This window comes from Geospiza fortis, unplaced genomic scaffold (assembly GCF_000277835.1).
Source record: "Geospiza fortis unplaced genomic scaffold, GeoFor_1.0 scaffold78, whole genome shotgun sequence".
NCBI classification, from domain to species: domain Eukaryota; kingdom Metazoa; phylum Chordata; class Aves; order Passeriformes; family Thraupidae; genus Geospiza; species Geospiza fortis.
In genome coordinates, this window is record NW_005054339.1 from 82563 (window position 1) to 110268 (window position 27706).

Sequence of the window (27706 nt, forward strand, 5' to 3'; positions counted from 1 at the left end):
CTTGCAATTTTGAGAGCTTGTGTACAAAAAGAGCCATAAAGTCACATGTACATGTCTGTACATCCATGGGATTGTCAGGCTCCTCATGGCTTTTATGGATGCAAGGATGTGCTGACCTGGAATGACTGGAAAGGCAAAACATCACCTGAAGAGTTTTTCACCCTTGCAGACAGTTTCTGTTGCCTCTGGAGCATCACTTAACTTTGTTCTGTCTCAGGCTACAGATTAATGTGAATTCCTCAGTGTGGGAATGCCAATTTCAGAAGCTCCCACCCGGCTTATTTCCACCTTGATGCTCTTCTTCTTGGTCCTGTGGAAAGGTTTGTGCACCAAACTGGATCAGGAAACTGCTTTATCTGATCACTGAAGGTCTTGAAATTAGTTTGGGTGTCAGTACATGTCAATTGTCAGTCGTGCTTGTGATGCTGCTCACAGGTGTGGATAGTGTGACATGGCATTTTTATGGAATATGGGTATTTATCTGCCTTAGAGACATTGAAAACAGCAGACATTCTTTCACAGAAAATCAAACAGTAGTTAAAATCAAAAACTCTGCAACCAGTGCCAAACTACTGAATCACTCCAACAATAAGTTCTAAAGGAAAATTTTCTGTTCTGGAATACAAGCTGGACTGAGAACAACATTTCCTCAGAGGGTATCGAGCATTTACTCTGCCGAAGTTCAACAATGCCTTAAAAAAGCCCCCAGATCTTGATCACCTGCAAATGCTGAATTTCCCCCTTTTTCCCTTAGCTTTTAGCAAAGAGGATGGATGATATGGAATGTAAATGATTTCATGTTCTTAGACAGTCTTTGGGTTGATTCCTATTGTTAGAACATAAAAGCAATGCTTGAAATGGGGACTGTCATCAAGTTCCAGTGAGTTGTTAGTTTTAAGAAAAAAGAAATGTGGCCATCTAGTCCAGAAAAAAATATTTAAAGCATGTTAGAGTGAAAAGATAATATTGGAGTTAGTTTTTCTGAACTTTACTTATCAACAAAAGTAATTTATATTCATTAAAAATCCAAAGGCCCAAAAGAAGATGACTTTGACTCAGTTTGTGATTGACTGTTAGAAGTGGAAGCAGTGAATATCACGTTCCTGAGACAGTAATTAACTACAATTTGCACTTCTTTGTCTAATGAAGAACCCGGGTCTGTAAATGTTTGCACCTACTTTGAGCACATCTGTTTTGTAGATGAAAAGAGTAACAAGGTCTCTAGGAAGGTCTCCAAACTCAATTTGCTTGCAAGTTTTGAAGCCCACAATTTTTCACTTTGGAACAGTAGAAATGAAAGCATTTCTTTCATTACTGATCATTAGTATCATTGCTAACGATAAGGAAGGTACATTCTGATTCACGACGTGATTTCCCTGTCACTTTAATTAACTCAGCCTGTGTTCAGATGTGTGTTTTTATCCGTGGGAATTTTCTGGGAGGGCTTCATTTGTTTCTCATCAACACAAAAGCAGTAAATCTGTCATGCAGGGTTGAGTCTAGTTCTAAATACTCCCAAGAAATTGGGAGCCTTCTGAAAAAGTCTGATTTACTTTTAGCTAACGACTGCTGCTACTGCTGCTGCAGTTTTAGTATTACTTTCTCATAATTATGTTACTTTTAAATTGTAGGTAACATGTAATCTATATTATGTTTCAGTGGGCATTTTTTAAAAGGCAATTAAATTTGCTTTAATCATTTCTATACCATAAAGTATTTTGTTGATTTTTAGTATTCATTTTTTCCTCTTCCAGTTGTAGGAGAAAATAACAAATAAGTCCTATCACTATATTTTTTTTAAATGAAAAAATAGGAAGATAAAGACTCCTAAATTAAGCCAATAGACCATGTAGAAACTAGTAGAGAAGGGCTGTCAGACAGGTGTCCCAATACACTATTTCCAAAGGTATTTGTTTGCAAATACAGGAGTGTGTTAGTTAAGAAGCTTGGTTCCCTGGGTGGGTTTGCACTGCTTTTTGTCAGAGACAGAAATCCACTGGATGACAGAAGCTCCTTTTACCACTCAGTGGAAATATTTATGTAAATTGAAAGAAAACATATGTCATAATTGCATATTAGCTTGTGGTATGGAAAAAGAGATCTTTTTGTAGGGCAATTTGTAAAGTAGACAGTATTATTTTCTTCTTGAACACTCGTGTTCTACAAAGGATGATTTCCATTTGGTTTTACCACAGCAGAACAAAGGAGGCTGGACTTTAGAGAGTAACTTACTAGTGAATAACTTTTATTTTGTTTTACAGGCAATTTCATAGAATCATAGAATGATTTGGCTTGAAAGCATCTTAAAGATTATCTAGTTCCAACCCCCTGCCATGGGCATTTCTCAGCATTTAATCCTTACTGTGACTATACATTTGCTTCATGGTTGTTAGAATTTCTATTTTTTACAATTCATGCACAAGGTGTACATCTCCTCACATAAAACAAGAGGATTTCTTTGTTCAGGTTAGAAAGAATTAAATTCAGCTAAAATGGGAATTAATCACTGTTTCTGTCATTTAAGGTTTTACCAGAGGCTCTCAAAATAGCCTTCAAAATAAATACAGAATACAGGCAATGCAGATTAATTTGAACCCATATATTGTCAAGAAAGAGAGTAATTATTTGATGTTTCCAATGCTAAAACTAGACCAACACTAAAGAAATCAGTGTGTGGCAGGTTCAAGACAGAAGGAAATACTTCATGAAACATTTATAGTTCAGCTGAAATGTGCAAGAAAGTGAAGTGGATTTTAATGTTTCATATAGACCCAAAAAGTAATTGGTCTAATTGAAAGAGGAAAAGTCTTGCTTCCTGAGTTCTTTGTAATGAGAGCCAAAGTGAGCTGGAAAAGGGAGAGCTTTCCCTGGAAGACTTGTAGTGAACAACCTGAGTAAGTCCAGAGCCATCCTGCATTAGAGGGAAGCCATCGATGTTTACATAGAACTGTCAGTGAAAAGGGGTTGAGAACCACAAAACGTTCTCAAGGGCTGTTCCCTGTCAGTTTTTAAGGAACAGAATTTGTGAGACCAGAGGATGAGAAGTATCCATAGCCAACTTTCAGGGGTTTGGAGAAATTGCTGTGAAAAAAATAAAGATGTTTTAATCCTTTTTCCTAATTTTAATCCTTTAAAAATACCATTACATAACTCACTTAGAAGATTCTTGTCTTTGTTGATAGTGTTGTTGAAGATCTAATATTTCCACAGCTGTGTTCAGTATTACTCCTTTGAGAAAAATATCTGTCTTGTGGAAAAAATAAGTCAGCTTTTATGCATTACTATCATATGAAAAATTCTCACAGAGAAACATAGATTTGTTTCAGTAATATTGCATGGAAAACATACAGATTTCTGTGTAAATATTCATAATACTGCACACTTGGAATGAAAGTTATTTTCACTGAATTTTAACAGAACTGCTTCAAAGTACATTGTAGGAAACAGTGTGTTATGAACTGGTCTGAATAATTCACTTTATCAAAGTTGCATTAATATAAATAACAGCCTAAAACAGAAGTAATTAATCAGAAGTTTGCATTCAATAACTGTGTGGAAATCTACACCCTGCACAAAGAATTAAACACCAAACAAATGGAAATTCTACCAAACTACAGTAATTGTTTACTCAGTGGCTGTAGGAAGTTCCTTACATAACAGACTCTTAGAGAAGATGTTACAAGGTAAATGGTTTTTAAGATGAACCTTTTAAATAATCCAACTCTGAATGCTTTAATTTACTTTAATCCTTAAATCCTTAGGGAAAAAAGACTATTTATTGAATGGAGCCAGGATGGCTCAAGCAGACTGGAAGGATATTGTTGGGGGGATTCTCTCAACTCTTGAGTATTTTGTTCACTTGTAGAGACTACAGGGAATGTTTGTGTCCGGGGGGGCTGCAAAGCCACAGGCATGGACATGGAGCCCTGGGCAGGGACATCACTGCCTTTATGGGAGAGTGAATAGCACAGCCTCTGTACCTCCCAAGCACCAGGTGATTTTTTGAGTCCAGCCTAAGGTTGTTGGACCTTATCATGAATAATCAGGCATCTCCCCCAACTGCCTTGCTCCTAATAGCCAGAATAGCTCTGCATAATTTATGCTTTGTACAGAAAAAAATAAATGTTTATGAAGGAAGCTGCAGTCTGGGGAAGAGACATTGTTCCTTTTTCTTGACATTAATATGGTCTTCAAATTAATTGTAATGCACAACATTTCCCAAGCTGAAAAAAATTGCAGTTTCTGATTACAGAGCTTTGAAGTTGCTGCCCCAGATAAACCTTATTACCCATAGAACTCCCAAATAAAAATAAGTGAAAATTGCTGATTTTAGTCATCAGGACAGTTGATTTGGGGGTAGCCATCTGGATTCCCACACAGAGGCATCAATGAAGGACAGACCTGTAGGAAATACAGCTCAAACTCAGCTGCTGGTTTTAGTGAGGGGCTGAAATGGGATGGTTTGTGTGAGCTGGGTGGGCTCATTCAACAATGTTCAGCTAATGGGCCGTGGTAAGAGGTGAAGTTGTCCTCAGCCTCCAGCCCATCTATCTCTCTGTTCAAATGAGATTCCCCTTTGTATCCTGTAATAATAATAATGTTGTTATTGTTATTATTATTCCCATTATTAATCCTGTACTACCCTGCAACACTGTGCTGTGGGAATTTTTACCAGACGTGACTGCAGAGCAGAGGCAGTCAGTCGTGTGCTGCTCCAAGGAACTCCAGAGCAATGACCAGATTGTGTGTTGGGAAACTTTATGAACTGTTCACAGGCTAATAAAGTCAGGGAATACTTATGGAAATGTGGAGGGTTCTGTGCAGCTGCAGTTAGGCAGGATGAGGAAGGATGAGGCTGGGCTCTATGGGAAATGCATAAGCAGAACTGTCCTGGCCCAGGTCAGAGCCCAGCCAGGCCAGTCCCCAGCTTGGACAGTGGGAGAGAAAGGCATTGCTGTTTCTGGGCTTCCTTTGCTTCCATTTTCCTTGAGGCAAAGTAAAGCTGTGGTTTTGGGACAGATGTTTCATTTAGAGATTCACCCTGAGGCAGTTTGGCTTTTTTCTGCCGTTGCCAAGGGAGTGGCTGGAGCTGTGTCAGGGGAGGTTCAGGTTGGTGTCAGGAAGGTGGGTGCTGGGTGCTGGGCACTGCCCAGGCTCCCCAGGGAAAGGGCACTGCCCCAAGGCTGCCAGAGCTCCAGGAATGTCTGGACAACACTCCCAGGCACAGGGTGGGATTGTTGGGGTGTCTGTGCAGGACCAGGGGTTGGACCAATGATCCCCATGGATCCCTTCAAACTCAGAATATTCTGGGATCCTTTTAAGACTGATCAAACATTATCCAGTTGAGAGAAGCACATTTACTGTGTGAAAAAGTTGACACCATAGAGGCAATGAATCTGTTGGTTTACTTTTGCTTTACTAACTGGAGTATTTCAGTATCATAAATGGGATGATAATTTATTGTTAATTGGTTTCTGGTGTGGTCAAAATGTTCTACTCAACCCTGTAAGTTCTTTCAGAGACACACAATGGTGCAGAATGTGTTCTTAAAGGTAATTTAGTGACCCAGTAACTCTTGCATCATGTAGAATGGAAGATTTTTATGAAGAGTTCTGCTTGATGTTCTCTCTTCACTTCTTAAATTGAAAATAAAAGAACAGTGCTGTGCCTTTATGGGTCTCTCCTGATGGAACTTTAATGTAGAACAGGGTGTCTGTTAGCAAGGAACATTGCATCTGTAATGAGACTTCATAACCTGGTTATTGGGAACATTAAACACTATATTTCCATTGAATTTCATTATAGCAGCTGTAACAAAATTGTTCAAATTATACTTGCAGGCATTTGAACATAGCTTCTTGGTACCTGAATTGGTATAAGACTTAGGAGTAGGATGTTAATTTATTGGGAAAATAAAAAGCTAGATTCATTTTGATCATATGATTGTTTCTTAATGTGGAAAAGGAGATCTGTTTAATACATTTTAGAGGTTTTTAAGTGACGTCTTCGCTACTTTTAGACGGAAAAAGTGTTCCAACATTTTTCCACAATACTTTGGGACCTTGAGACTGAACAGCAGTTGTTGACATCTTTAAATCAGAGCTCTTATTTCACGTCTGCTGTTTTTTCCCCATTTAAAATGGTCTTCAGTGTGCCAAGAGAAGTAAAATTAAAGCCTTGAAATAGAGTTTGGGATTCAATGGTAACTAACTGTAAGAGAGGGGTCATGTTACTAAAGATGCAATAAAAGCAGGGATCTCTTTTGTTCATTAGGAAATAGAAATGTGTGTCTGCTGAGCAAGTCCAACATATTATTATAAATCTTTTTGCATGGATGTTTGTACCTTTTTCACTTTACAAGAAGACAGTGAGACTGTTATGCAGGATTTGTCCAGATGAGAGTTGGTTACACAGTTCATTAAGCCTTTAAATGCTTCCTGCAGCCAAAACCAGCTTTAAAGGAAATCTCTTTAAAAACATTCACTATTTCCAAAGGGTTGGCTTCACCTCTGTGGTTGGGATGTTCTACAAGGTGGCCATGGTATGCTTCTGACCCCTTAGAGCACTGACCTGACCTGAGGTTTGGGCTTCCAAAACCTGATCCATGACTTCAGTGAGGAGAGGTGGTGTGGAAGTTGTACCAGATGTTGGTACCTCAAGTTCTTTGTTGTTTTGACATTGGTTGTTTGGGTGTGACCCCTCACTCCCTGGGGTTAGCTTCCAACTGAGGAGAGATTTTGAAGCTTCCTGAGGAACCTTCCACAACACCAGAAATTGCATTGGTCTGCAAACCCACAGTCAGCAGACTTGTTCTCTGCAAGCTGCTTCATGCTGAAAGTTATCAGGGGTATTGTGTAAAATTATTTTGGTAGTATTTACTTGTAATTTTACTATTTTCCTGTCTGTAGACTTGTCTGAAAATTGTATACATTGGATTGTAAACATAGTACTTAAATGAGAAAATGTTTTCTCAGGAGAGTTTCCACCAGTTAAGGCTGGTATTACCACTGGACACAGATGATAAACTGTTTATTTTCTTGCTGTCATGTAACTGTTTATAAAGCTGTGACTTGAAAGAGCTTTAAAGTTCATCGATTTCTTTTAGTAAAAGCACAAATTTTTGGTAGAAAAATGTTAACATTCTGTTTCCTAGTTCTGATAGTTATTTTCTTGTAGTGTTCTAAGGGGTTTTGCAGTAAGTGCAAGCATGATGGACATTTCAGGATCGAAATTCAGAAATTACATCAACCACTCTCTGTAGTGTTACTGTAAGAGTGAATTAACTGAGTGAAATTCACTTTGTCACAGGCAAAGAGAAAGCAAGTGGTCACACAGCAACTCCCTTTTGGGGCAAAGCTGAGTGATTTGTAGTTTGTTGTGGAGGGATCTCTATTAAATTGAAATGGAAAGTGAAGAAGAGTAGATAGAGTGAACTCAACATTTTTGGGGTCTCAGAGATTCTAATAGCCTCAACACATGGGCATTAATAATAAAAATCTCATTTTGGGAGGTATTTGATGCCTTTATTTTTCTGAGGCTTTTGTGTGTTTTTTGTTGAGTTTTTTTCCTAAGAAAGCTCGTTTACCTTGCTTAGAGAAAACATTGCCTCTAATTGTTCCTTCAAATTCAGAAAGCTACCCAAGCTTCCGTGGCAACAACATTATTTTTTGGAGACCTCCACAGTTTTTATCATACCAGAAGTGCCTGTGCCTGGTCAGGCAGATCCTCCAAGTTCCATCATCATTTACTCAGTAAAAACAACATCTTGTATACCTTTTGTATTAATTTGGTGATAACCACAGGATGTCTTCTGATCCATTTCAATTTATAATGAGATTTAGCAAGTCTTGTCTAAATTCTGATATGGGATACTCAAGCCAACAATGCAAGTCAGAACTTAGAAATCTAACAGAGATTCTAAACCCCCAAAAATCCTCTTATGCCACAAAGCATTGTGGTTCTGGAATTGCTATGGCTATTGAATCCTAACCTCTCCTATTCTGGTCTCTTACTGACTGTAAAATATCTTTCCCTCTTGTAGTTTCAGCATTCACACCTTGTATTCAGAACTGTTTACCTTGCATTTGTCTCTGGCTGGATTACTGAAAATGTCATATTCAGGGTTTTGCTGTACTATAAGCAGTTTCCTCTCTGAAATGGTTTTAAAATTCTGATGGGACATCTCTGCAGTCTTAGAAAGTTGCAGCTGGTTCACTCCTGAATTTATCTGTGAATAGAAGTCATCTGTGTGTGAACAGGAGAAATGAGAATGCTGCTGTGCATCTCCCAGATCCCATTGCCTAGCAGAAATGTTACTGGATTGGCTTAGCTGGATCTCCCTCAAAGCAATTCTCATCAGGGACTTGCCATGAACCCTCTCCCAGTATTTACATATATATATATATACACTATTTCATAAGACTTCTGAGTCTGATAACACTTAGCAAAACTATTATTCCACTCTCAAATCCAATGGCCTTCTCAAATTATATTCATTTCCAATGTAAGCCTCCAGAAATTAATTATTTGCTCAAATATATTTTAGATAATTAACTAACTACAATGGTTTTATGTTGAGCTGTCTTTGCATATTTTTATCGTACTGGTGGCCAAAGATTTCAAACTTGTTCCCATGTTTTTCTTGACCAAGAATTCTCAGGTCACTGTGTCCTAAGAGTCACAAGCTGTAAAATGGTGACAATCCCATTTACTTGGTTTATAAAATTCTTTTAAGTTCACTGTTTAGAAGTGATGAGAGTTTTATAGTAAAGCCCATTCCACTTCCAATATAATTGGCAATTTTGAAGAGTGGATTTGAGCTGCTTCCATCTGACATAGGGAATTGTTGTGCAAGTTTAATTGCTGTGTATTTCTGAAGCGAGCATCCACCCATTTGTTGTGTCCTTCATCCCTTGGCTTCTTTCTCCTGCTTGGTCTCCTGCCTCTGCCACTGTTGTGATCCATTTTGAGAACATTTTTCCTTCATTCTCTGTCTCCCTACTGGGGCTTTACTTTGGTGCTGTAACTTCACTTTAGGTCATGTCCCAGTGCTGAGGGCTTCTCGTAGGAACAACTTCCACAGAGTGATGTCAGGCAAGCTTGACACTCATTGTACTAAACCCCTACAGGAACAATCTTAGTCACATCACTTGCATAAAATTCACTTTTATGGTATCTTAATAGTGAAAAAGCACATCTTGGAGAAAAAATATAAATATATCTCGATTAATCTGTATTTTAGTGGTGTTATCCCATGAAAATCCAGTGGAAAATCCCAAATTTCTTTTGGGACTTAGGAGGCTGAATGTTTGATAAGAGAATTCTACTTGAAAGAAAATACTTGCAGCAATGTGTGGTGTTTTGCTTAAATTTATTATAAGACTACATATCCTGTAGAGTATAAAAATCTAATAAACTAACTATGGTACAAATGAATGGAACCTATTGCTGTGACTTTAAAAATAATTTTAAAAAATTAAAATATGCCTTGCTTAAAAAAAAGCAGCCAGATAGAAATGAATTGCTCATTCCTCTAGGTCATCAGAATCTGTGTTTGAATACAGGAAGTTTTTAGGTTTATCTAAAACAAATAAATTAACTTTTTTTCTTAAAATTTCACTTGAAAGAGAGCTTAACACTGCTAAATGTTTGCTAGAAAATCCAGTCCTGTGTGTGTTTTAAGAAATTTGATTCCTGCATTGCTAGACTGTTCATAGCTCAAAGATTTTTATCGTTTATGCACAATTTTTTACAGTTGATGGTACCACTTAAAATGTTTTAAATTCACTTAAATAAGATAGGACCAAGCTGGGGGTTTAGTTATATTCTTAAATCCTAAAATCTGATCTTACAGAGGGTGTGCCTGGGGGCACAGTTTGACCTGTTGTGTTTAAGCAGAATGGTGTTAATAGAAATAAAATAGATTTCATAAAATAGATTTCATAAGCTTCAATTTTTACATTTAATGGTTTTATAATGAAACAATATGAAGAAACACACTGCTACCTTACTTCAGTACCTTACTACAATATCATATTTATGGTAGGAAGGGTTTAAATCAGAAATAAGCAGACCAGTGAGTAGAGAGAATAAATAAAACTGCATTTCTAGAGATGGGGGTTGCAATGCAGAATTGGGGGGTTTATTTGGTCTTCTGTGGTTTAAGAACAATACTGCAATAGGATCTTATGCATGAAAATGAATGTGGGGAGAGCTGCCTTGTGTTGATGTAGTTGTTTTCGAGGTGAACATGTTCCAGGTGGGAATCTTCATGCTCCTCCTCACTGTGGTCATGCTCGTCCTCATGGTGGCTCCGAGTCCTGCAGATGCGTTCTGGGGGCACCCTCCTGTGACACAGGGGAGGAACCATGTTCTAATCATGTTCTAATCATTGCAGAGAACTCTTAACTTCATCTTTTATTTTAGAGTTGCTCTCTATTTAGATATTTGAAAATGTTAACTTCATCCATACATTAAATTTTCTCAATTACATATATACTGAGGACTTTCAAAAGCCATTCTTTTGAATATTCTCTCTGCATTGTTTTCTCATTTGTATCCTATTCTGAGTTTTCCTGAGAAAATATTGCCACGTGTTGCTGAATGAAAACGTTGTCACATGGGAATTCTCTCTTTGTCATTCCTTTGCTTTACAAAACAGCACAGAGAGCCTGGATTGAACATGTGGCTCCAGAGCTGGGGCTGGTGGAACCTGCTCACCAGGTGACTCCAGCTGCTGACTCCTCCCATTATTTTATTATCACTTTGGGCTCTGCTCTAGGAGCAGAAAAGCTGGTGATTGCTGGTGATGAGCATTTTCAGTAACTGTGAGGAAGGGGGAAATCTCACTTCTGTCATATTAAGAAATATTGCAAAAGAAAACTCAGAATTCAGCTCCTCCTTCAAATTTTTTAAACAAATATTTACTTAAAAATAACAAATTCCTAAAGCAAAGTATATCTTATTTATTTTAATGTCATTAATGTAGAAAAAGAGCTTGGAAATTACCTTATTTTATTATTGTTGAGTCTTAGAAAACGTAGTTTTCTCATTTCATCAATCCCAAAGGGTACAGCCTTCAATTCATTGTGATCCAAAAAGAGCTCCCTCAGGGAATGGTAAGCTCCAAAAAATGACACTGGGTCAATGCCATCATCAGTGAGTTTGTTAAAGGACAGGTAGAGATACTCCAGCCCGGGCCTCATGTGGCCAAACACATAGCCTGGAATTCTTTCAATCTGATTTCCTATAAGCACCAGATGGAGTAAAGATTTGGGCAGGTAGGAGGGAACATGATACAACTTATTGTAAGAGAGGTCAATTGACTCCAAGTTCCTGCATTAAAGGAGAAAAGAAAAGAAAAAGGCTGAAACCCCTCTGAGCTCCTGGCCTGGCAGTGCTGTGCTCTATGCAAGGCTCTGCTTCATGGCATTGCCAGGGAATGACATTTTCAAGGGAAGTTTGGTCCTGCTAATGGGGCAGAAATATGTGTTTATGGAACATGGTCATGCATAATTACTCTGGGAATAGAAATAATTAAGTCAAGAATTAGTGATCAAGCACAAGGATTTTGTTGATGGGAAAAGATCTCCAGTAATGAGGATGGGGAGGCTGGGGGAGGCAGAACAGGGGAATCCCAAGGGACTAATCTGGGATTGCTGCAATGAGTTATACTGAAGAACTGGAATAACCTTGGGATTCCAGTCATTATCCCATTAACAGGGAGTTTTAAGCTTTGTGCTGAAGCCCATTTGGAATGGAATTGTAGGAATGAATCAGTCCCCTGTGCTTCACTTCCAGGCACGAGAGATGCTGTCAGTGGTAACAGTGTGGTTGTTTGCAGCTTGAGGAATTCACAAGTTCAGGAATCAGGGGATAGGGCTGGAGCTGCCAATGATGGCCTGGGACCCTGCTCAGCTTGGCAAATTATTTAGCAGGAAAATCAAAAGCACTATCATCTTTTACTGCTTACATTCTCATTGCTCACTCTGTTTATATTCTGCTCTTAGACAATGCAGCTGCACCATATTCCCTTCATCTTAATGACTTTTATAATTTTTAATCCAATGGGAAATAAGGCTAGGATAGTATTAAATTATTTTTAAATTACCTGTGAGATAATTATGTATCAATACTCAATTACCATATAATTGTATATAGTATTATTTATAATTAATGTTCATCTTTGAATGGGTGGTCAGAAAAAAATATTGACTTTTATGTTAATATGGTACAGATTTGAGGTACAAGATCTTTCTATTTGACAGCTGACTGAGTATCTTCTAGATTCTACAATTAAACAAAGGAAATGTAGAAAAATTAGCAAAGGAAAACAAATCAAAGCATAATTACAACTCTAAGTTAAAAGTAATGAAGTGCAAATATTTATTTGATTATTTGACTCACTGAAAACAGAGAAAAAAATAAATAAATGTATTCTTAATGTCTGATACTTACTCTTGGTTTATCCAGGCCAAAGGTGCTATCCTGTGCTCTTCTAATTTGTTATGCTTTAGCCCAATGATGTTGATGTTTCTGGTATGGTTAAAGCAAATTTCTGACACTTCTTCAATTTGATTATGTTCAAGATATAACTCCTGTAAGTGCATTTGGGAAGAAAATTTGTGAGATCAGAATGGGCTGAGTTTTCCCATTGCAAATTCCAAGTGCAGCAATTACCTGTCCCCTGTTTTCCCTGGCCTATGTTAATTCTGAATCTGAACCAGTCAGTTTGTAGCTGGAGTGGGACCTTCAGAAACACAATTTTTCAAAGCAGTTGTTTTATTTTCTCATTGTGAGAATACATATTGCTCTGAAAGGGCAAACAGAAGGAATTGCATCTCTTTGGGTGTTTGTTTGGGGGGTTGTTGTTGTTAGTATTTATTTTGGTTGTTTTAGGGGTTTTTTTACCTCGAGAGTGGCAGGAAGACCTTGTGGTATAATTCTAAATTTATTTCTTCCCAGTCGCAAATAAGAAAGACTTTTCAAAGGGTAAAAGGCCAAAGGACTGACATTTGCTTCACTAAGTTTATTTCCTTCTAATTCCAGAGTGACCAAGTTTTTTAAACCTAAGGAGAAAAAGTTTCATTTCAGTTAATTACTGCCATCTTATATCTTGTTAAAATACATGTTCATAATTTAACAGTCTTAAACATTACCCAGATCAGTTCACAGCAATGAAAAATAAGAATGAACTGATTTTATTATCTCATAATCATGGACTTGTTCATAGGTTTGTAGAGCTTTAGAGATTGACCACAGCTTTATTTACATTTTCTCCTCCCAGTCCAAATGGAAAGGGCAGCAGCTGATGGGACCCTTTTGGCAGGAGAGGAAAGGAAGCAAAAAAGTCCATCAAATTCTGACATGGATGGTACCCTTTCTTTTTTCTTTCTCTTTTTTCTATCAGCCTGTGTTTAAACTGGCTTCAAATGATCATGGTTGACTCCAATTATATTCTCCTTTATTTTCATGGACATCAAATTCTGTTCACTTCCATGCAATTTAAGAATAACTAAAATGGTTCCACCACACATAAAGCCATCAGGTTAAAGGTGGGGGTAGTTGGTGTCTTCAACATGCTTCAAATTCACCTCCACTCAGTGACCTTAAATATGAACTGCTTTGGGAGAGGAGCAGTTGCACAAGGGAAAATATAATTTTAAAATACTTTGTCATGCAAGTCTTTCAGCTTTTGCTGCCTTTTAAAGACTTGGCACTTTAAAGCTAGCAATTATTTTTCTATGTCAAACCAGGTTCAACATTCAGCTTTTCAAATTTATTTTTGACTTTTCATATGATTGATATTCACTTCTTAAAATACCTTTTAAGCCGTCTTCATCAATGGCATGAAGTTGGTTGTCATTTATTTTTATTTCTTCCAAAGTTGATGGCAATTCAGAGGGAATAAGTACCAGCATATTTCCATCCAAATACAAACGTTTCAGCTTTTTCAGGATCTTATCACAGGGATGAAAAGCATTTATATTATCAAGGTGCAATATATGCAGATAAATATTGAGTTCAGATTTTCTTAAACACACACTCTGTAAGGTTTTTCAGCAGCAGTGCAGTAGTATCCAGTGTTTTGAATTGAAGACTATTATTTTTTTCCTGTCAGTCTAATTAATAGATTACATTCTGTTAAATACTAACAAAAGTGCCAGTTAATGTCACGTGTAACTCAAAGAGCTTCCCCACAGCCCTGCTGCAGTTCCCCAGGATCATTGTTTGCATTCCTCCTGCTCTCTGTGAATTGTGGGAGAATAGCCTCACTACACTGGGCAGTATTTTTAGGACTTCAAAGGACATGCATTTAGAAATTACATGCTTATCCTCTTGATCTGTGAGCAAACTGATCATTTTCTGTAGGTCAGCAAATTTACTCAGGCAGAAGGACAGCAGCTTTCAGTAACTGAGGGTTATTATGCTTAAGGCAGCTTAAAATATTGGTATGGAAAATTATCATATCTTAATTTTAATTCTTGATTATGGTGAGAGATTTCTCAAAGTAGCTATTGAATTATACAATGCTTACTTATACAAGGTGCAAAGTGGTTTAGATCCATAAACTGAAAAGCAAAAAACATTATTTTAAGCAGCAATTACTGAGAAGGTAGAAGAGGAGTCAAGCTTTCTTACTTTGAATGCTTTGGGACCTATGCCAGGAGAGGTAATGTTATTTTTACTCAGATCAATCCATTCCAAATTAGGTACCCCATTGAATGCTTCATCTGAGATAGTAGTGATGCTATTTCCTGGGACAGAAGGCAAGAAAAAAGTTTCAGTAATGAAATACAGTCTGCACCTGAGGTGTGTAATATTCCATCTAGAAAATATATCACAAAAATAGCATGTGGACAGTAATTTTGTGTAGATGTATTCTTCTCAGAATTTAAACACTAGCATGCAAATCTAATGTTTTTCATTTCTTGTTTTAAAGGCATAGCTGTAAAATGAGTTCTAAACCTTGTCTATATTAAGGAATGACAAAGCATTAACGGTGCTGTTGACTGCATTTGAGGGTGGATGTTGTTAGAGAAGTCATGCAAATTAGATCCATTAATTACCTGTAAGGTCTAAACTCGTTAGGTCTGGATCTGAGATGGGAGGTATTTGTGTAAGTTTGGCATTAATGCAGCTTACTGTGGTGTCCGAGGTGGAACATCCAGATGGCAAAGGAGGAGCTTCTATGGGTGGAACAGGAATTGGGAAATGAGATGGAATTCTGAAAGCACCATCATCTTCATCACTGTCATCCTGCTCATCTCCTGCAGCTCCCGTTCTGGGGACAGGCAGCCTCCCTCTGTGCCGCCCTTTGTGCCTCCGGCGATTCTTTTTGCCTTTCCTTTTTCTTTTCTTCTCCCCTTTCTTGTGACCCTCCTTGTCCCTGACCTCTATCACTGCTGTTGGAAGCAGCTCATCCTTCTCCATGGGAGTTGGTGCTGATGGCAGAACATTGGGGGTATCAAGGTCCTTGGGCTCTGGGGAGTCACCAGACATCTCACTGATGTCATCCAGTGAAATTATACTGGAGTCCAGCGAGGAGGCTGATGGGGGAAAAAACAACACAACAACACAAAAGAGTCTGATAAAACTAAAATATTAGTAAGCACTGTTTTCCACATACTGTAGAAAATTATGACTATAGATTATTCCTCTTAGAATACAATTCAAAGAATAAAAATGTGGTCTTAAATTGCTCCTTAAGAAAAGAGAATTTGACTGAGAAATTATGGAGGCAACCATACAGATGGGTTTGTACACAGCTGCAATTCCTGAGAACTCCAGACAAAAAGGTGGAAAAATTAATACAGCTTTCATTATCTTCCTTTTGACTTACTATTAATTATGGGTTTTGTGTTGATGGAGGTGTCTAAAGAGGAAAAATAATGTGTCTGGAAGTAGGAGCTAATTTGGAAAAAATTCACAAAGGTCAAGACTTGTTTTCCTCCAAAAGGGATTGTTAGAGGAAGAGTTGGCTGCAGGTGGGGATCTCACCAGGGAAATGCATTAACTCCATTACCAAAGTGCAGTTTTTGCTTCCATAATAGGACAATTCCAATAAAAGGAGTTCAAATGTCTCAGTCAACATGACTCTTACAGCTCTACAATGAATTCCTATGATGTCTCATCTCAGAGTGTCACATGCAAATACACATGAGGATAAATATTTCTTACAGTAGGAGATTGAGTTCAGTACTTTGCAGATATAAAATAATGGGAGTGTGGGAAGGAAAGGAAGGAAATCACATCTCATGTTTATCTCCTCCACTCCTTTTCTTTTTAAAGGTACCAGTTTTACTTAAATTATTGTGAAATACCAAGACTGTAGCTCTGGGGCTTCTCTTGTGAACTGACTGTCTTCTCTTGATTTACATCAAATTGCTGCCTGTTTTTGCACTCCTAACAAAGATTTACCACTCTGTATGTCTAATACATCAATAATGGCCAGCAGTTATTGATTGATCCTTTGTAAATGGAAGTGGGATAGAAAATATAAATAGATCTTATTTCTTCGTCCATTTACAAAGTTCTGTAAAGGTAGGGGGGAAGTAAAAAAAGAAATACAATTATCTTTACTACTGCATACTTGGCATCATCTTTTCTTTAAATGCTGCATCAAAATTATCTAACAGAGCACTCAGAGAAACCAAGATCAACTTGAGTAGAAACTCTGAAGAGCTGATTTTACCATGGAATTCAGGATAATGTGTGCCTTGTAACTCTTGGGAATCATTAAATGCAATGTTTATGGAAGGTTTTAAAAATCTGTGGTGTCCCATACCGGTCTCAGAGCACATTGGGCAGCACTCTCCTGCTGGAATGACGGTCTGGGGACACGTCAGAGGGTGGCACATGGCTGTGTCACAGATCACCTGGCCCTGGGAGCACAGGCAGGTGACGCAGGGCTGGGGAGACCACACGGCTTTGTCGAACATGATCATCCCGTTAGCTGTGCACTGCCCCTTCTTCCCTGGGAACACAAAATGGGACATGGGAGTTAAACAGCTTCAAGTGAACCAACAGTGCTCATTTACAGCTCTGGAAAGAAGCACTACTATTTTGTTCTCATTTTGAAAATATGTAAAATACACCCTATCCAAAGGATCTTATCATTATTCCTTACTTTTCATAGCTATATTTTCTTCAGCTTATTAGTAATCTCCACTTATGGAAAGCTTGAATATTTTTTCCAGACCTCCTCCTATTCCTCTCCTGTGCGCTACAGATCTTTTCTAATATCTTGCACATTAAATGAGAAAATTTTATTAAGGCCCTGCAGAACTGGGAGGGTAACAATATTCAGTTTATAGTGACAAGTTCATAGGCTTGGTGGAAGTAAAGTCCATTCTGGGATGACTGATAAGATGGAAAAAATCTCCACTTCCCTGTAACTTGCTTTATCTGAAAAACAAAAAACCAAAAAACAACTCTTTCTAGAAAAGCAGTAATCTAGAACAACTTGTGCTATGAAATACTCTGTCTCCCAAATTTCTGGACATGTATCTACAAAAGATTGAGATTTCTCCAGGGCACCAATTGAAATTTTCAGAAAGAAATGTAATTTTGTAAGCTCTAGTCAGATATTCAGTGAAGTGATCTGGAGAGCACAGAGACTTGGGAAGGAAACTAATCCCAGTCTCCCTTTCCTTCTAATGGGGGAGTTCACCTCAGCAGAATCTTCCCTGGGCAGTTCTCACCGAGACCCCAGGGTAAATATTGCACTTCAGCATGTTGCTTTTTTATTTTTGGTCTTTTGAGAGAAGGAAAAACAAGGCTGAGATTCTTCATCCTATGCAAATATTCCTATTTTTGTGTGTACCTCTAAATCTTGTTGAGAAGCTGAACTCCCTCACACCTTCCTTTTCCTCTATCTAATCGACCTGAGAATGCATTGCTGAAGTGTTGTTTTGAGATGAAAACCCATTTCCAAGTTAACTTTGTACCCTGCATATAAAGAAGAAATTTCCTCTTCTCCTATTCAGTTTGACTTTCTCCTTCAGATGGAAATTAATACAGTGGAAAAATCTTTTCTCACCTGAATTTGCATGCCAAGAGACTTTCACTTGTGGTGCTCAAATTGTCTTTGGAGGGTTCTTTGCAGGGTTTGTTTTCCCACACTCTGCCCTGCTCCATGCCTGAGTGTTTAGTTTTAATAAGAGTATTCAGGATAGCCTCTAAATAACCTTGTAAGACTATTGTAAATATTTCATTTGAAATGTCTCTGGGATTAATGTTTGTCTCAAAATGAGGCATTTTGCAAATTCTTTCAAGGTAGTCCTACTTCATAACAAAGGTTCTTCCTTTGTCCTTCTACTCAAAGACCACTGGATATCAATCTATTTTCTACAACAAAAATTAATTATTAGAATCGTCCAGTTTGGTTGATCCTCTATATATTTTAAAAAATGCTTTGATTTAAATTTCTCTTACGATGGAAAAAGCAAGAAATTAAAGTTTTGAGTAGTTGCATCTTGTTTTTTCAAAGATCTGGGACATCTCTGCCTCATTTCAGCTGCATAAAGTTGTGCTCTAAGCAACTCCAACCATGTCAACTGGAGGAGGAGAGGAATTAGCCCAGGCCAAGTGTTAGTTGGCTTTAAGGCCCTTGTCATCCCACCCAGGTATCTGCAATCCAGCTGTTTGCTGGATCCTGACTTTGGGGTTTATGTGCTTGCCAGTACACCACAATACTTCTTTTAAATAACCTCCAAAAGAAACACAAAAAGAATCCTGCACTTTCTCGTGTTGAACAATAAAACAATAACTGTTCCAGAAGAGCATAATCTGGCCTGAGAAGGAAATTCTTCTGTGCTTCCTAAAATTCTTTCTTTTGTTTTAGCTACCAGAGTGTATCAGAAGTCAGAGCAAATCTTGTCTGAATAAGCATAAAGTTCCAAGTTACCAGGTTTGGCCTCATCAGGCTTCTTTAACAAATGATCCTTTGTTTTCCTATGTACGTTAGAGTTGCATAAAAGGCAGCAGCAGTGTGTCCTCAAAGGTTTTCCCCTTTGGGTGCATTGCAGAGCTGCTGTCTGGCACTGTTGGGATTCCCAGAACCCCTGTGAGACACAGAAAGGCTGTGCTGAGATGCTCCTCACATTTCCGGCCCACTGAGTCACTTCAGCTTGGTGGTGTGAGAGGGGAGGAGTGGGGGGTGAGAGGGATCAGAGATGGTGCAGCAGTGAACATCCTACTCTGCTCTACCTAATGGACAACTGCAAATTACCTCCTGTTGTGGCCAACTGTTTGATTTAATTTGAATGTTCACATGATTCTAATCTGGAGGAATTCCATGTCTGGTTACTGTTAAACTTCTATTTAGCTGCTAATTTTCATCCTGCACATATCTGTAAATTTGGGTGGGTTTGGTTTTTTTTTTAGTCTACTAAGAGCAAAACAAGTAGCTAAGAGAATGGAAATTAATGTTTGGATTGCATTTTGTTCTATTCTGAAGCATGATTAATAATAGTGTTCTATTATTTAATAGGCTCTGTTTTTTCCAAATCTGACATTAACTTGAAAAAATTTTGAACTTTAAAAGCTAGACTAAAAAATACCTTGTGGTTCCAGTCTTTGGCAGATGAGCATAGGACTTTTAACATTTGGAAATATGGTGTAAATTCAGCATGGAGTTCCAAATAAAATGAGTTCAGTGGTTTTAGCTCAGCTTTTGGATGCAAGTCCAGATAGAAAGAAACAAGCGGGGCGCGGAGGGGGAAGAGCTGTGCATTATTTCAGCATGACTGATGGTCCTGACAGAAACCCTGGAATATCTCACATGAAGTGTATGCTACTTACATGGTATTTTCCTCTGCTTAATTTTAAAAATATTTTTAAATTAGATGTTTGACATCAGTAATATGTATAATGTTGTAATACACACTGAAAATGCCATAGTCCAGAATTTTGCCAGTTTTCCTATTCCAACCCCTTACTTTCAAATACTTGATTTGAAATGGTTCAACCTTTCTGAAGTAAAGACTCACAACAAACAGTAATTGTGGAGAAAATGTGGCTGATTTATGTTTGGCCATTTGAGACCTCTTAACCCAGAGGTCATGTCTGTTGTATGACACACTGAAAGGCTTAATTTCTTGCTTATAAAAATGGATTATTATTATTATATCTAGTATATGGGAATCAGGGCGTTCTGTTTTGATTTCTTTTTTCCATAAAATTCATTAAACTGCATATAACTATTTTACTTAGTGTGTGATCTCTTGATGGAGGAATGGAAATATCTGTATCCATAAATACAGATATTTATGGATACAGATATTATATAATTTATGGATACAGAAATACAGAGGTGAAAATCTCTGGATCACCAAAAAGGCAAGTTTTATATAAATCATACTACTGAACTTCTGTTAAATAAATCTGAGTTGTCAATATAGATGGAGCATAAGAGTAGTCTTGTGTTGAATGAGGAGGATTTTTTTCTCTTTTAACTCAGTTTTCCATCATAAGGGTTTCGTTTATAGTGTAACTTCCATATTGCAGCCACTACCATTAAGTTATTTACAAAATCAAGAAATATTCCTGAAGGTTTGCATGTGCAATTTGCTTTTCAAAAATGCAATCCATGAAGTAAAAATAAAAACTTGAATCTATTTTAATTAACACTCTTGTTACTGCTGTTGGAGCCTCAGTGAAATGTTAATTGACTTAGGAGATATATTGAGCAATAAATTCTTCAAAATGGTCTTCAAACTTGGAACAAGTTTGGAACACATTGGAAATTATGAAAATACCCCAAGAAATTTCTTGTTCATTAAGATCAAAAAATAATGCAGAAAACTTGCAGGAAATATTGCTGTTACCTGGCAAAGCAGGGTTTGATAAAAAGCTTAATAATGCCAACCACAAAATCACTGCATGCAACAGGTGCATCTTTGATTGGTCTCATGTGGTTGTTTTTTAATTAATGGCCAATCACAGTCAGCTGGCTTGGACTCTCTGAGAGTCACGAGCTTTTGTTATCATCCTTTCTATTCCTTTCAAGCCTTCTGATGAAATCCTTTTCTTCTATTCTTTTAGTATAGTTCTAATATATCTTTTTTTTAATATAATATATACCATAAAATAATAAATCAGCCTTCTGAAACATGGAGTCAAGATTCTCATCTCTTCCCTCATTCTGGGACCCCTGCGAACAGCACCACATTAGAGCTAAAGTAAAGCTTTAATGAGTTGATCTCTCTGAAATGAGGAGTCAGACCCCAGGAGCAGAGGGGCTGTGTTCTCACCTGGTAAGACACTGTAGGTGCTCTCGTGTTGGCCCAGCCCCACGAGGGAGTCGAAGACGCCCATGACGCTGTCATCGATGGTGATGAGCGGGATCCTGGGCCCCGGGGGCTGCAGCCCGGCTGCCCTGGGGCTCCTGTGCCCTGCCCTGGGGGGCATCCTCCTCCTCTGCCTCCTGCCAGGGCCACCTTCAGCTGGGCACAGGTCCCTGCACAGCCAGAGGAGCAGGAAATAACAGAGCAGGGATGGTGCCTGCATCATCTATGGGTCCCACAGAGTGCCCTGGAATGGGAAAAAAAGAGGGAAATCAGGGACCTGCAGAGCTTTTAGGACCATGTCAGTCACACACAGCACTTTTCAAGGCAGGTGAACTAAGAAATGGTAGGCCAACATAACCAAGGTTCCCCTTGGAAAGAAGTTGCCCTCCGAGAGCTCCAGTGACCAATTTGATTGTAGTGATTATCAGCAGTCACCATCAAACAGGTGCTGGCTCGTGTTTGGGGTTGAACTTGCACAGGTGGTTTAGATTTGCAGTGCCAGAGGCATTGGCTGTTCAGTAATTGTTGCTGCTCCCAGCAAGGGACTTCTTGAGAGTTCTGTAAAGTGTGTCTTCCTTTTTTGTATTTCTTCCAGAATGTTGTAACTTCTGAGTGTGGGAATGGAAAAGTAATAGAAAAATGCCAATTCATTTGTGATGTGCTGCCCCAAACCCTTTTGAGTTGGCATTTCTGTGCAAGGTGTTTTTTCACTGTAAATGAAGAGATGTTGTTGTTCCATCCATCTCTGGCCAACCTCTTCTCTAACAGGATCTGCTTGGTTCTGCAGAGGAGACCTTCAGGAAGTTTGTGCTATTTGTGACATCCCACAACTGCTTTTCCAGTGCAAGTTTTTATGAAGTATAGGCTCTAGAATAGGTTGTGTTCTGCATTTACTTATTAAAAAATTCAAAATAATGAAGCCTTCTTATGATCGTGACAAAAAAATTACATTTACTGTCACCAATAGGTGGCATTCCAAAACAGAGCAGTCAGGATTCAGGAGCACAACAAGGAAGGAAATCCAGCAGTGGATTGCTGTACCAGTGTGGAAATAAGAGCCAGTACATCCAGAGACATTAATGATCTGTCAGAGCTGTGTGGCATACTCTTGCAAAAAGGAAACGCTGCTGTCCTGTTGCCTGTTTCAACTGAGACAGCACAGACAGAGGAGACATTTGTGTTCTTGGGAGAGTGGGAATTAGTGAAGGACTTGGAGCTCTTGAGCTTTGTGGCCAAGACAAGGCTTAGAGCATGGCCATGGTTTTTTTCTCTGAGGAAGTTCTGAGGGGATTAAAAAATGCTTTTTCTTAATGTTCATCAGTCTGGCTTTGCATGTCATCTTTCACTTTGGAGTTAATCTTATTATAATTATATTGTGTAAATATTGGACAGTATTATTTCAGGAACTTGAACTGTGGCTTTGCCTGAATTAGGTTTTGTTTAGAAGCTTGTTCATCTTGGTATTTTCTGATTTATAGAACAGGTCACATTTTTGGTACAAGTTGTCTAACTGTTCTTTAATATAAGGCATGTGATTGATTGCATGTTTTCCATGCTTTCCACATCATAATTCTCATATAGTTTTTTTATTCTCATGTTTTAAAATGAGAAGTTGGCAGTAAACCAGTTTAAGAGTATGCATTTTACTTCTTTGTAATATTGTTGTTTCTGTGTTCAACTATTTTAAACTTAAAATGTTTTTGTAAGTTTAGGTATCAATTTGCAGGGTTTGAAGTTAATATTTTTATTTCTATATGAAGGGAAATTGAGATGCAAGTGTCTCACACAAATCCTCACAGCATCTCCTGGAATGGCAGGTTTTGAAATGAATCCAAACTTTACTTTGCTGCTTTCTGCCCCTCAGAAATCACTTATTCCAAAATGCTATATGGACTCTATGGCTTTTTATTTACAGCAATTACTGCTAGTTAACATCTCAGATAGATGCAGAAGCTTGCCCTCTGCACTGAAAATGCCTGATCTTGTTGAGAGAGTGCTCATTTCTGAGTGCCTCGGGAGGAATGAGCCAAAGCCTTTGGTGTCTGCCTTGCGTGGTAATGAGTGGCTGTAAAATTACACAGGAAACTTCTGCTCCACAGGCTGGCCTGAGACACACTGAGAGCCCTCAGGGCAAAGTGGATGTACAAAGGAAAGGCTTGGCCATGTGTGTTCATTCTGTCAAGTTTCTGACATCTTAATTATGGTTCCATTTTTCTGGGATACTCTATAATAACACCAGAGCTGTGCAGTTACAATGCTGCTACATTGCACTTGAGCTTTTTTAACATTTAACCATTTCTTCCTGTGACCAGAAGCACATAATGGCATGACTGAAATACTTTTCCATTCTCCATTTCTTTTTGAAAGCCAGGAATAATATAGAGCGAATTCTATTACATTAACTGTACAGATGTTAATGTACATTAAGAGATGTTTTGCTAGGAACTTAAAGAGTAAAATTGTATAGAAAAGCAAATTATTATAAAGTGAAACTTGGTTTCATAAAGTACTTTATAAATACAAATTTTTAAAAATCAGAAACAAAACAACAGAAAACACACCACACCCCCCAAAAAAAGTCTTTATAAACTAATCCTGTTCATATATGTGAGTATATATGCTAATTTTTTACACCAATTGAACTCTTCAGCACTGAAAGCTTAATATTGCTACTTTCAACCAAATTATGTTCTTTGCATGCAAAACACTGGGCTGCTGAGTTCCTTTCCTTGCTTAGTTAATAAGTACTGCCTCACATTTTAAGGCCCAAATTGTGAAAGGCCTTGGGTGCTTTGGGCCTTTCCTGCCCATGTCTGGGAGCCTCAGATTATCTCTCAGGAGGCTGTATTTTGTATAGGGCCAGCCAGCTTTTAATTTGGGGAAAAATCGGACTATTCAATTTATGAATTTTATTATAAATCATTGCATGGTAAAATAAAATTATAGATAGCCAGTGTAATGAAATCATTAACTGTTTGTGTTGCCAGATAGTCTCAACATGGCTGCATTGCTGTGCCTTTTTTTCATTTTACCCACAAATATTTAGATCAGGAACAGTATGTGAAAGGATTTACTTTTACTTTGTAATGTGTTCAGCAATTTGTACCTTTATCTTCAGTACCTGTCAGTTTCCTATTATGTTAACAGAAATAGTTAATTTTTGAAGCAGAGACCCTTTAGAAATGCCAGAGTATCAGAATTTATTAAATAATTATCCATTCAGTCAAAATTCAAACACATTTCTAAGTCAGTGTGATTTCTCCTGACACACAGGGGTTAAAGTGCTTTACCAAGATTTTTCACTCACTCTTTTTTAAATGCATTGCACAGAAATTAATTACATTTATCCACAGCAGCCAGACCAGTTGCACTTGGTGTTAGTTTCAGTTGGATGTACGTGGCAAACATTCAGACAGAAACAAAAAGCAGCTCAACGGGTATTGCACACTTTATCTAGAAAGGCATTTCTGTTCAGTATTGCTAAAAATAGCCCACATCATTTCATTTCAAATATTACATATTTGCAAAGTTAACATGAAGTTTAAGCCATTCAACACCATGCTTTAAGCAGTAATTTAAAATGTAAAACATTTTACCTTGTAATCTAACCTAACAGCAGATTCTGCTTGCTGTCATTTAGTCTCCCGTTGCAAATGAAACAAAATCTCAGTGATATCTTTAAAACAAACAGAGAAACTGTAGGGATTGTTGAAACATGTGAGCTGATTCCTTAGTGAAGCCTGGAATAGCTTCTTCCCCTGGGGAGCCAGGGCTGAGTTCTGTGTGCAGAGCCTGTGCTGGTGCTGGGAGCGCTGGAACCTCGCTCGGGCAAATGAGGAGCAGCACAATGCCTCTGGTCCCGAGGCTGACAAGGCACAGCTGGAAATCCTTTTCCAGTGCTTTCAGTCACATAAGGAACAAGGAAATGGAGTGTTTGCAAAAGAAACAAAAAAATGTGTGTTTTATTCGGTGCTGGTTTATGTATTTAGAAGTTTAGTTTCCTGGTGGCATGACTTTAATGTAGATTTATATAAAAGAATAAGATCTAATACACTTTGGCAAATGTAGCCTTAACATAAAAACATTTATTAAAGTTAGAACTTTTTTTTCAATTCATGTTTTTCTAATCCCTTCCTGCACTTAAAGCCTGTCATCTATAAGCAGCAAGCCTTTCTGTTGAAATTTTAGCATGGAAAGTTTTTCTTTTGCCCATTTACAGCAATGATTGCACTGCAAGTTGCAGCTTATGCATGGAAAATAAAACTACTGAAGCACTTTCCCTTCATTTTTTCTCTTTGTAAGGCTAATTACATCCTGAAACATGATCCTGAAGCTCAGTTCTGCAGAAGCTGCAGGGAAGTTGGTGATCCAGAGAGGAGAAGGGAGGGAGTTAAGGGTACATTACCACAGGTCCAGTGTGTGCCAGCAGAGCCTTTTCCTGCATCCCCAGGTCGCTCCAGGTGTCCGGGGGGTGTGGGATGGGTCTGCTGAGCTTCAAAATGACAAATTCACCTGGGACACCAACTTTTCCGAGTTCTGCTGACATTAAAAATCTGTAGTTTCCTTGAACTCACAGTCTGAGGAATAGTTAGACAGATAGTCATGGAATGGTGTAACCATTGAGTTAACCATAATTGTTAACTGGTGTGTGGTGGAAAGATACTGGGAGAACACATCGTCTCTTAAAATAGGCATCCAGTTCCTACTGTGCTCTGCTTTGCAAAGGCAAAAGAAGAAATATGAAACTTTGGTAATTTATCTGGAGCTGTTTGAAAGGAAAGGAGATAGTCACATAAAAAATGGAGTGAAAATCTGGATGGAAGGACCTTAAAGTTTATCCCATTATCAGGGACACCTTCCACATTCCAGAGATCCCAGGCTGCTCCAAGCCCCAATGTCCAGCCTGGCCTTGGACACTTCCAGGGGTCCAGGGGCAGCCACAGCTTCTCTGGGAATCTGTGCCAGGGCCCTCACAGGGAAGAATTCCTTCCCAATCTCATCTAACCCTCCTTCAGCTTAAGGCCTTTCCCCTGTGGCCTGTCGCTCCAGGTCTTAGTCCCACGCCCCTCTCCAGCAATCTGGGAGCCCCTTTAGGCTCTGGAAAGGGCCCTGAGGTGTCCCCAAAGCCTTCTCTTCTCCAGGCTGAACGGCCCCAAGTCTTCATTAATGAGGTGTAGGTTCAGACACACCTTAAGAGATCCGTCAGGCAGCTTAGGGGATTTAGGATTTTCACTGTATGTCTGTGAGACTCTTGCTTATCTTCTCAACTTTTATTCAGGAAGAAGTAAAGACAGCCTGAGGGATCTGCAAAGACACAGGTCCCTCTTCTTGAAAATGGCATTGCACCTTCCTGCAATGAGCAGTAACACTTGATAACTGTATGAGCTGTCAAAGAGTGGCCTGTGGCTGCTTGGTATCAGGAAGGTTTAGGATTTTTAATTGGAAAAAAATGTGTGTGAGATTGGACATCATCTGCTGCCTTTCAATAAGATTTAAATCTGTGTAAGATTAATAAATAGATTGGCTTTAAAATTGTTATTTACATTAAAATTTGCCACATAAACTTGCCTGTCATAATAACTAAAGAAAAAATGCTGTATGTTCTGCTAAAAGTTCAGATCAGAATGGCAATTTTTTTCAGACATGCACAGTTCAGCTAGTTTTCTGTGTGAGTGCAAACACTGCTGTGTCCTCGGGGATCTGATATTGACTGGTTTTATGGGAATGGTTCATCCAAAAGTGCAGAGCAAGCTGCCAATCTCTGCTTCTTCTGCAATTTGTGTTATGCCTGTCCATCCCATGGCCAGTTGTTGGAATGAGCTGTGCAATGGGAGTACTTTGGCCTGTTAAAGTGCCTCAATGTGGAATTGTGTCCTTTGAGGAGAGAAGAGGCAGACTAAACAGCAATGAAAAATAATCAGAATAATTTTTTATTATTTTATATCTTAGGGCAAACTGCCACTGTTGGTTTGTGTCTTGAGCAAGAGCCATAGGATGTGAGAAATGGCTGTCCAGCCTGCTGCTGGGAGCAGGGCAAGGGGCCAGAGCAGGGCTTTGTGCTGCTGGTTGGAAAGGCAGCAAAGTCTCGAGATCTTTTGGTGGTCACTGTGTGACCCCGAGAATGTTAAAAGTCTCTTTTCCCAGCCCAGCACTTGAAGGAGTCAGAGCTCTTCAGTTCTCAGTCTCAAGGTTCTTTATTGTTTCTTATCTATAAAACATTTTCTCCTGCCCTGCCGAGGTCCATCCAGCAGGACAGTTCCAGGCACTCTGCCCACCCCTGGGGCAGTGTTATGTCTTTATACTAAAAACTATGTATACAATGTTTACAATTGCTTTCCAATACCTATCACCTATGTTAGACAGTGAGCTTCTACTCTAGACCATCACAGCAGAAGATGGAGGCCAAGAAGAAGGAG

The 27706-nt window shown here is 38.6% G+C and overlaps 2 protein-coding genes across 2 annotated transcripts in view; both read right to left on the reverse strand.

Moving 5' to 3' along the window:
- The window catches only part of LOC102040554 (extracellular matrix protein 2), a 33449-nt gene extending 17897 nt beyond the window's left edge, over nucleotides 1-15552 (reverse strand). The window contains exons 1-7 of the mRNA XM_031058216.1: nucleotides 15069-15552; nucleotides 14641-14756; nucleotides 13823-13958; nucleotides 12910-13067; nucleotides 12457-12596; nucleotides 11008-11334; nucleotides 10145-10346 (exon numbers count right to left, since the gene is read on the reverse strand). Of these exons, the coding sequence (XP_030914076.1) occupies nucleotides 10145-10346; nucleotides 11008-11334; nucleotides 12457-12596; nucleotides 12910-13067; nucleotides 13823-13958; nucleotides 14641-14756; nucleotides 15069-15501 (1512 nt within the window). The 5' untranslated portion in view covers nucleotides 15502-15552. The remainder of the gene's footprint in view (nucleotides 1-10144; nucleotides 10347-11007; nucleotides 11335-12456; nucleotides 12597-12909; nucleotides 13068-13822; nucleotides 13959-14640; nucleotides 14757-15068) is intronic.
- Nucleotides 15553-15692: 140 nt separating this feature from the next.
- Nucleotides 15693-25101, reverse strand: LOC115948013 (extracellular matrix protein 2-like). Its single transcript, XM_031058217.1, has 4 exons — nucleotides 24887-25101; nucleotides 21255-21534; nucleotides 16787-16975; nucleotides 15693-15703 (listed from the first exon to the last, which is right to left on the reverse strand). Exons 2-4 carry the CDS (start codon nucleotides 21511-21513, stop codon nucleotides 15693-15695), a joined length of 459 nt encoding a protein of 152 aa, XP_030914077.1. The 5' UTR covers nucleotides 21514-21534; nucleotides 24887-25101.
- Between the last annotated feature and the right edge of the window lie 2605 nt (nucleotides 25102-27706).

Bases quoted from the DNA above. Each gene is read 5' to 3' on its own strand.
- LOC115948013 (XM_031058217.1), bottom strand. From the start codon at position 21,513: ATGATGCAGGCACCATCCCTGCTCTGTTATTTCCTGCTCCTCTGGCTG. The intron at 16,976-21,254 runs GTGAGAACACAG...TTGTGTTCCCAG, and splicing joins CACCTACAGTGTCTTACCAG to GGAAGAAGGGGCAGTGCACA.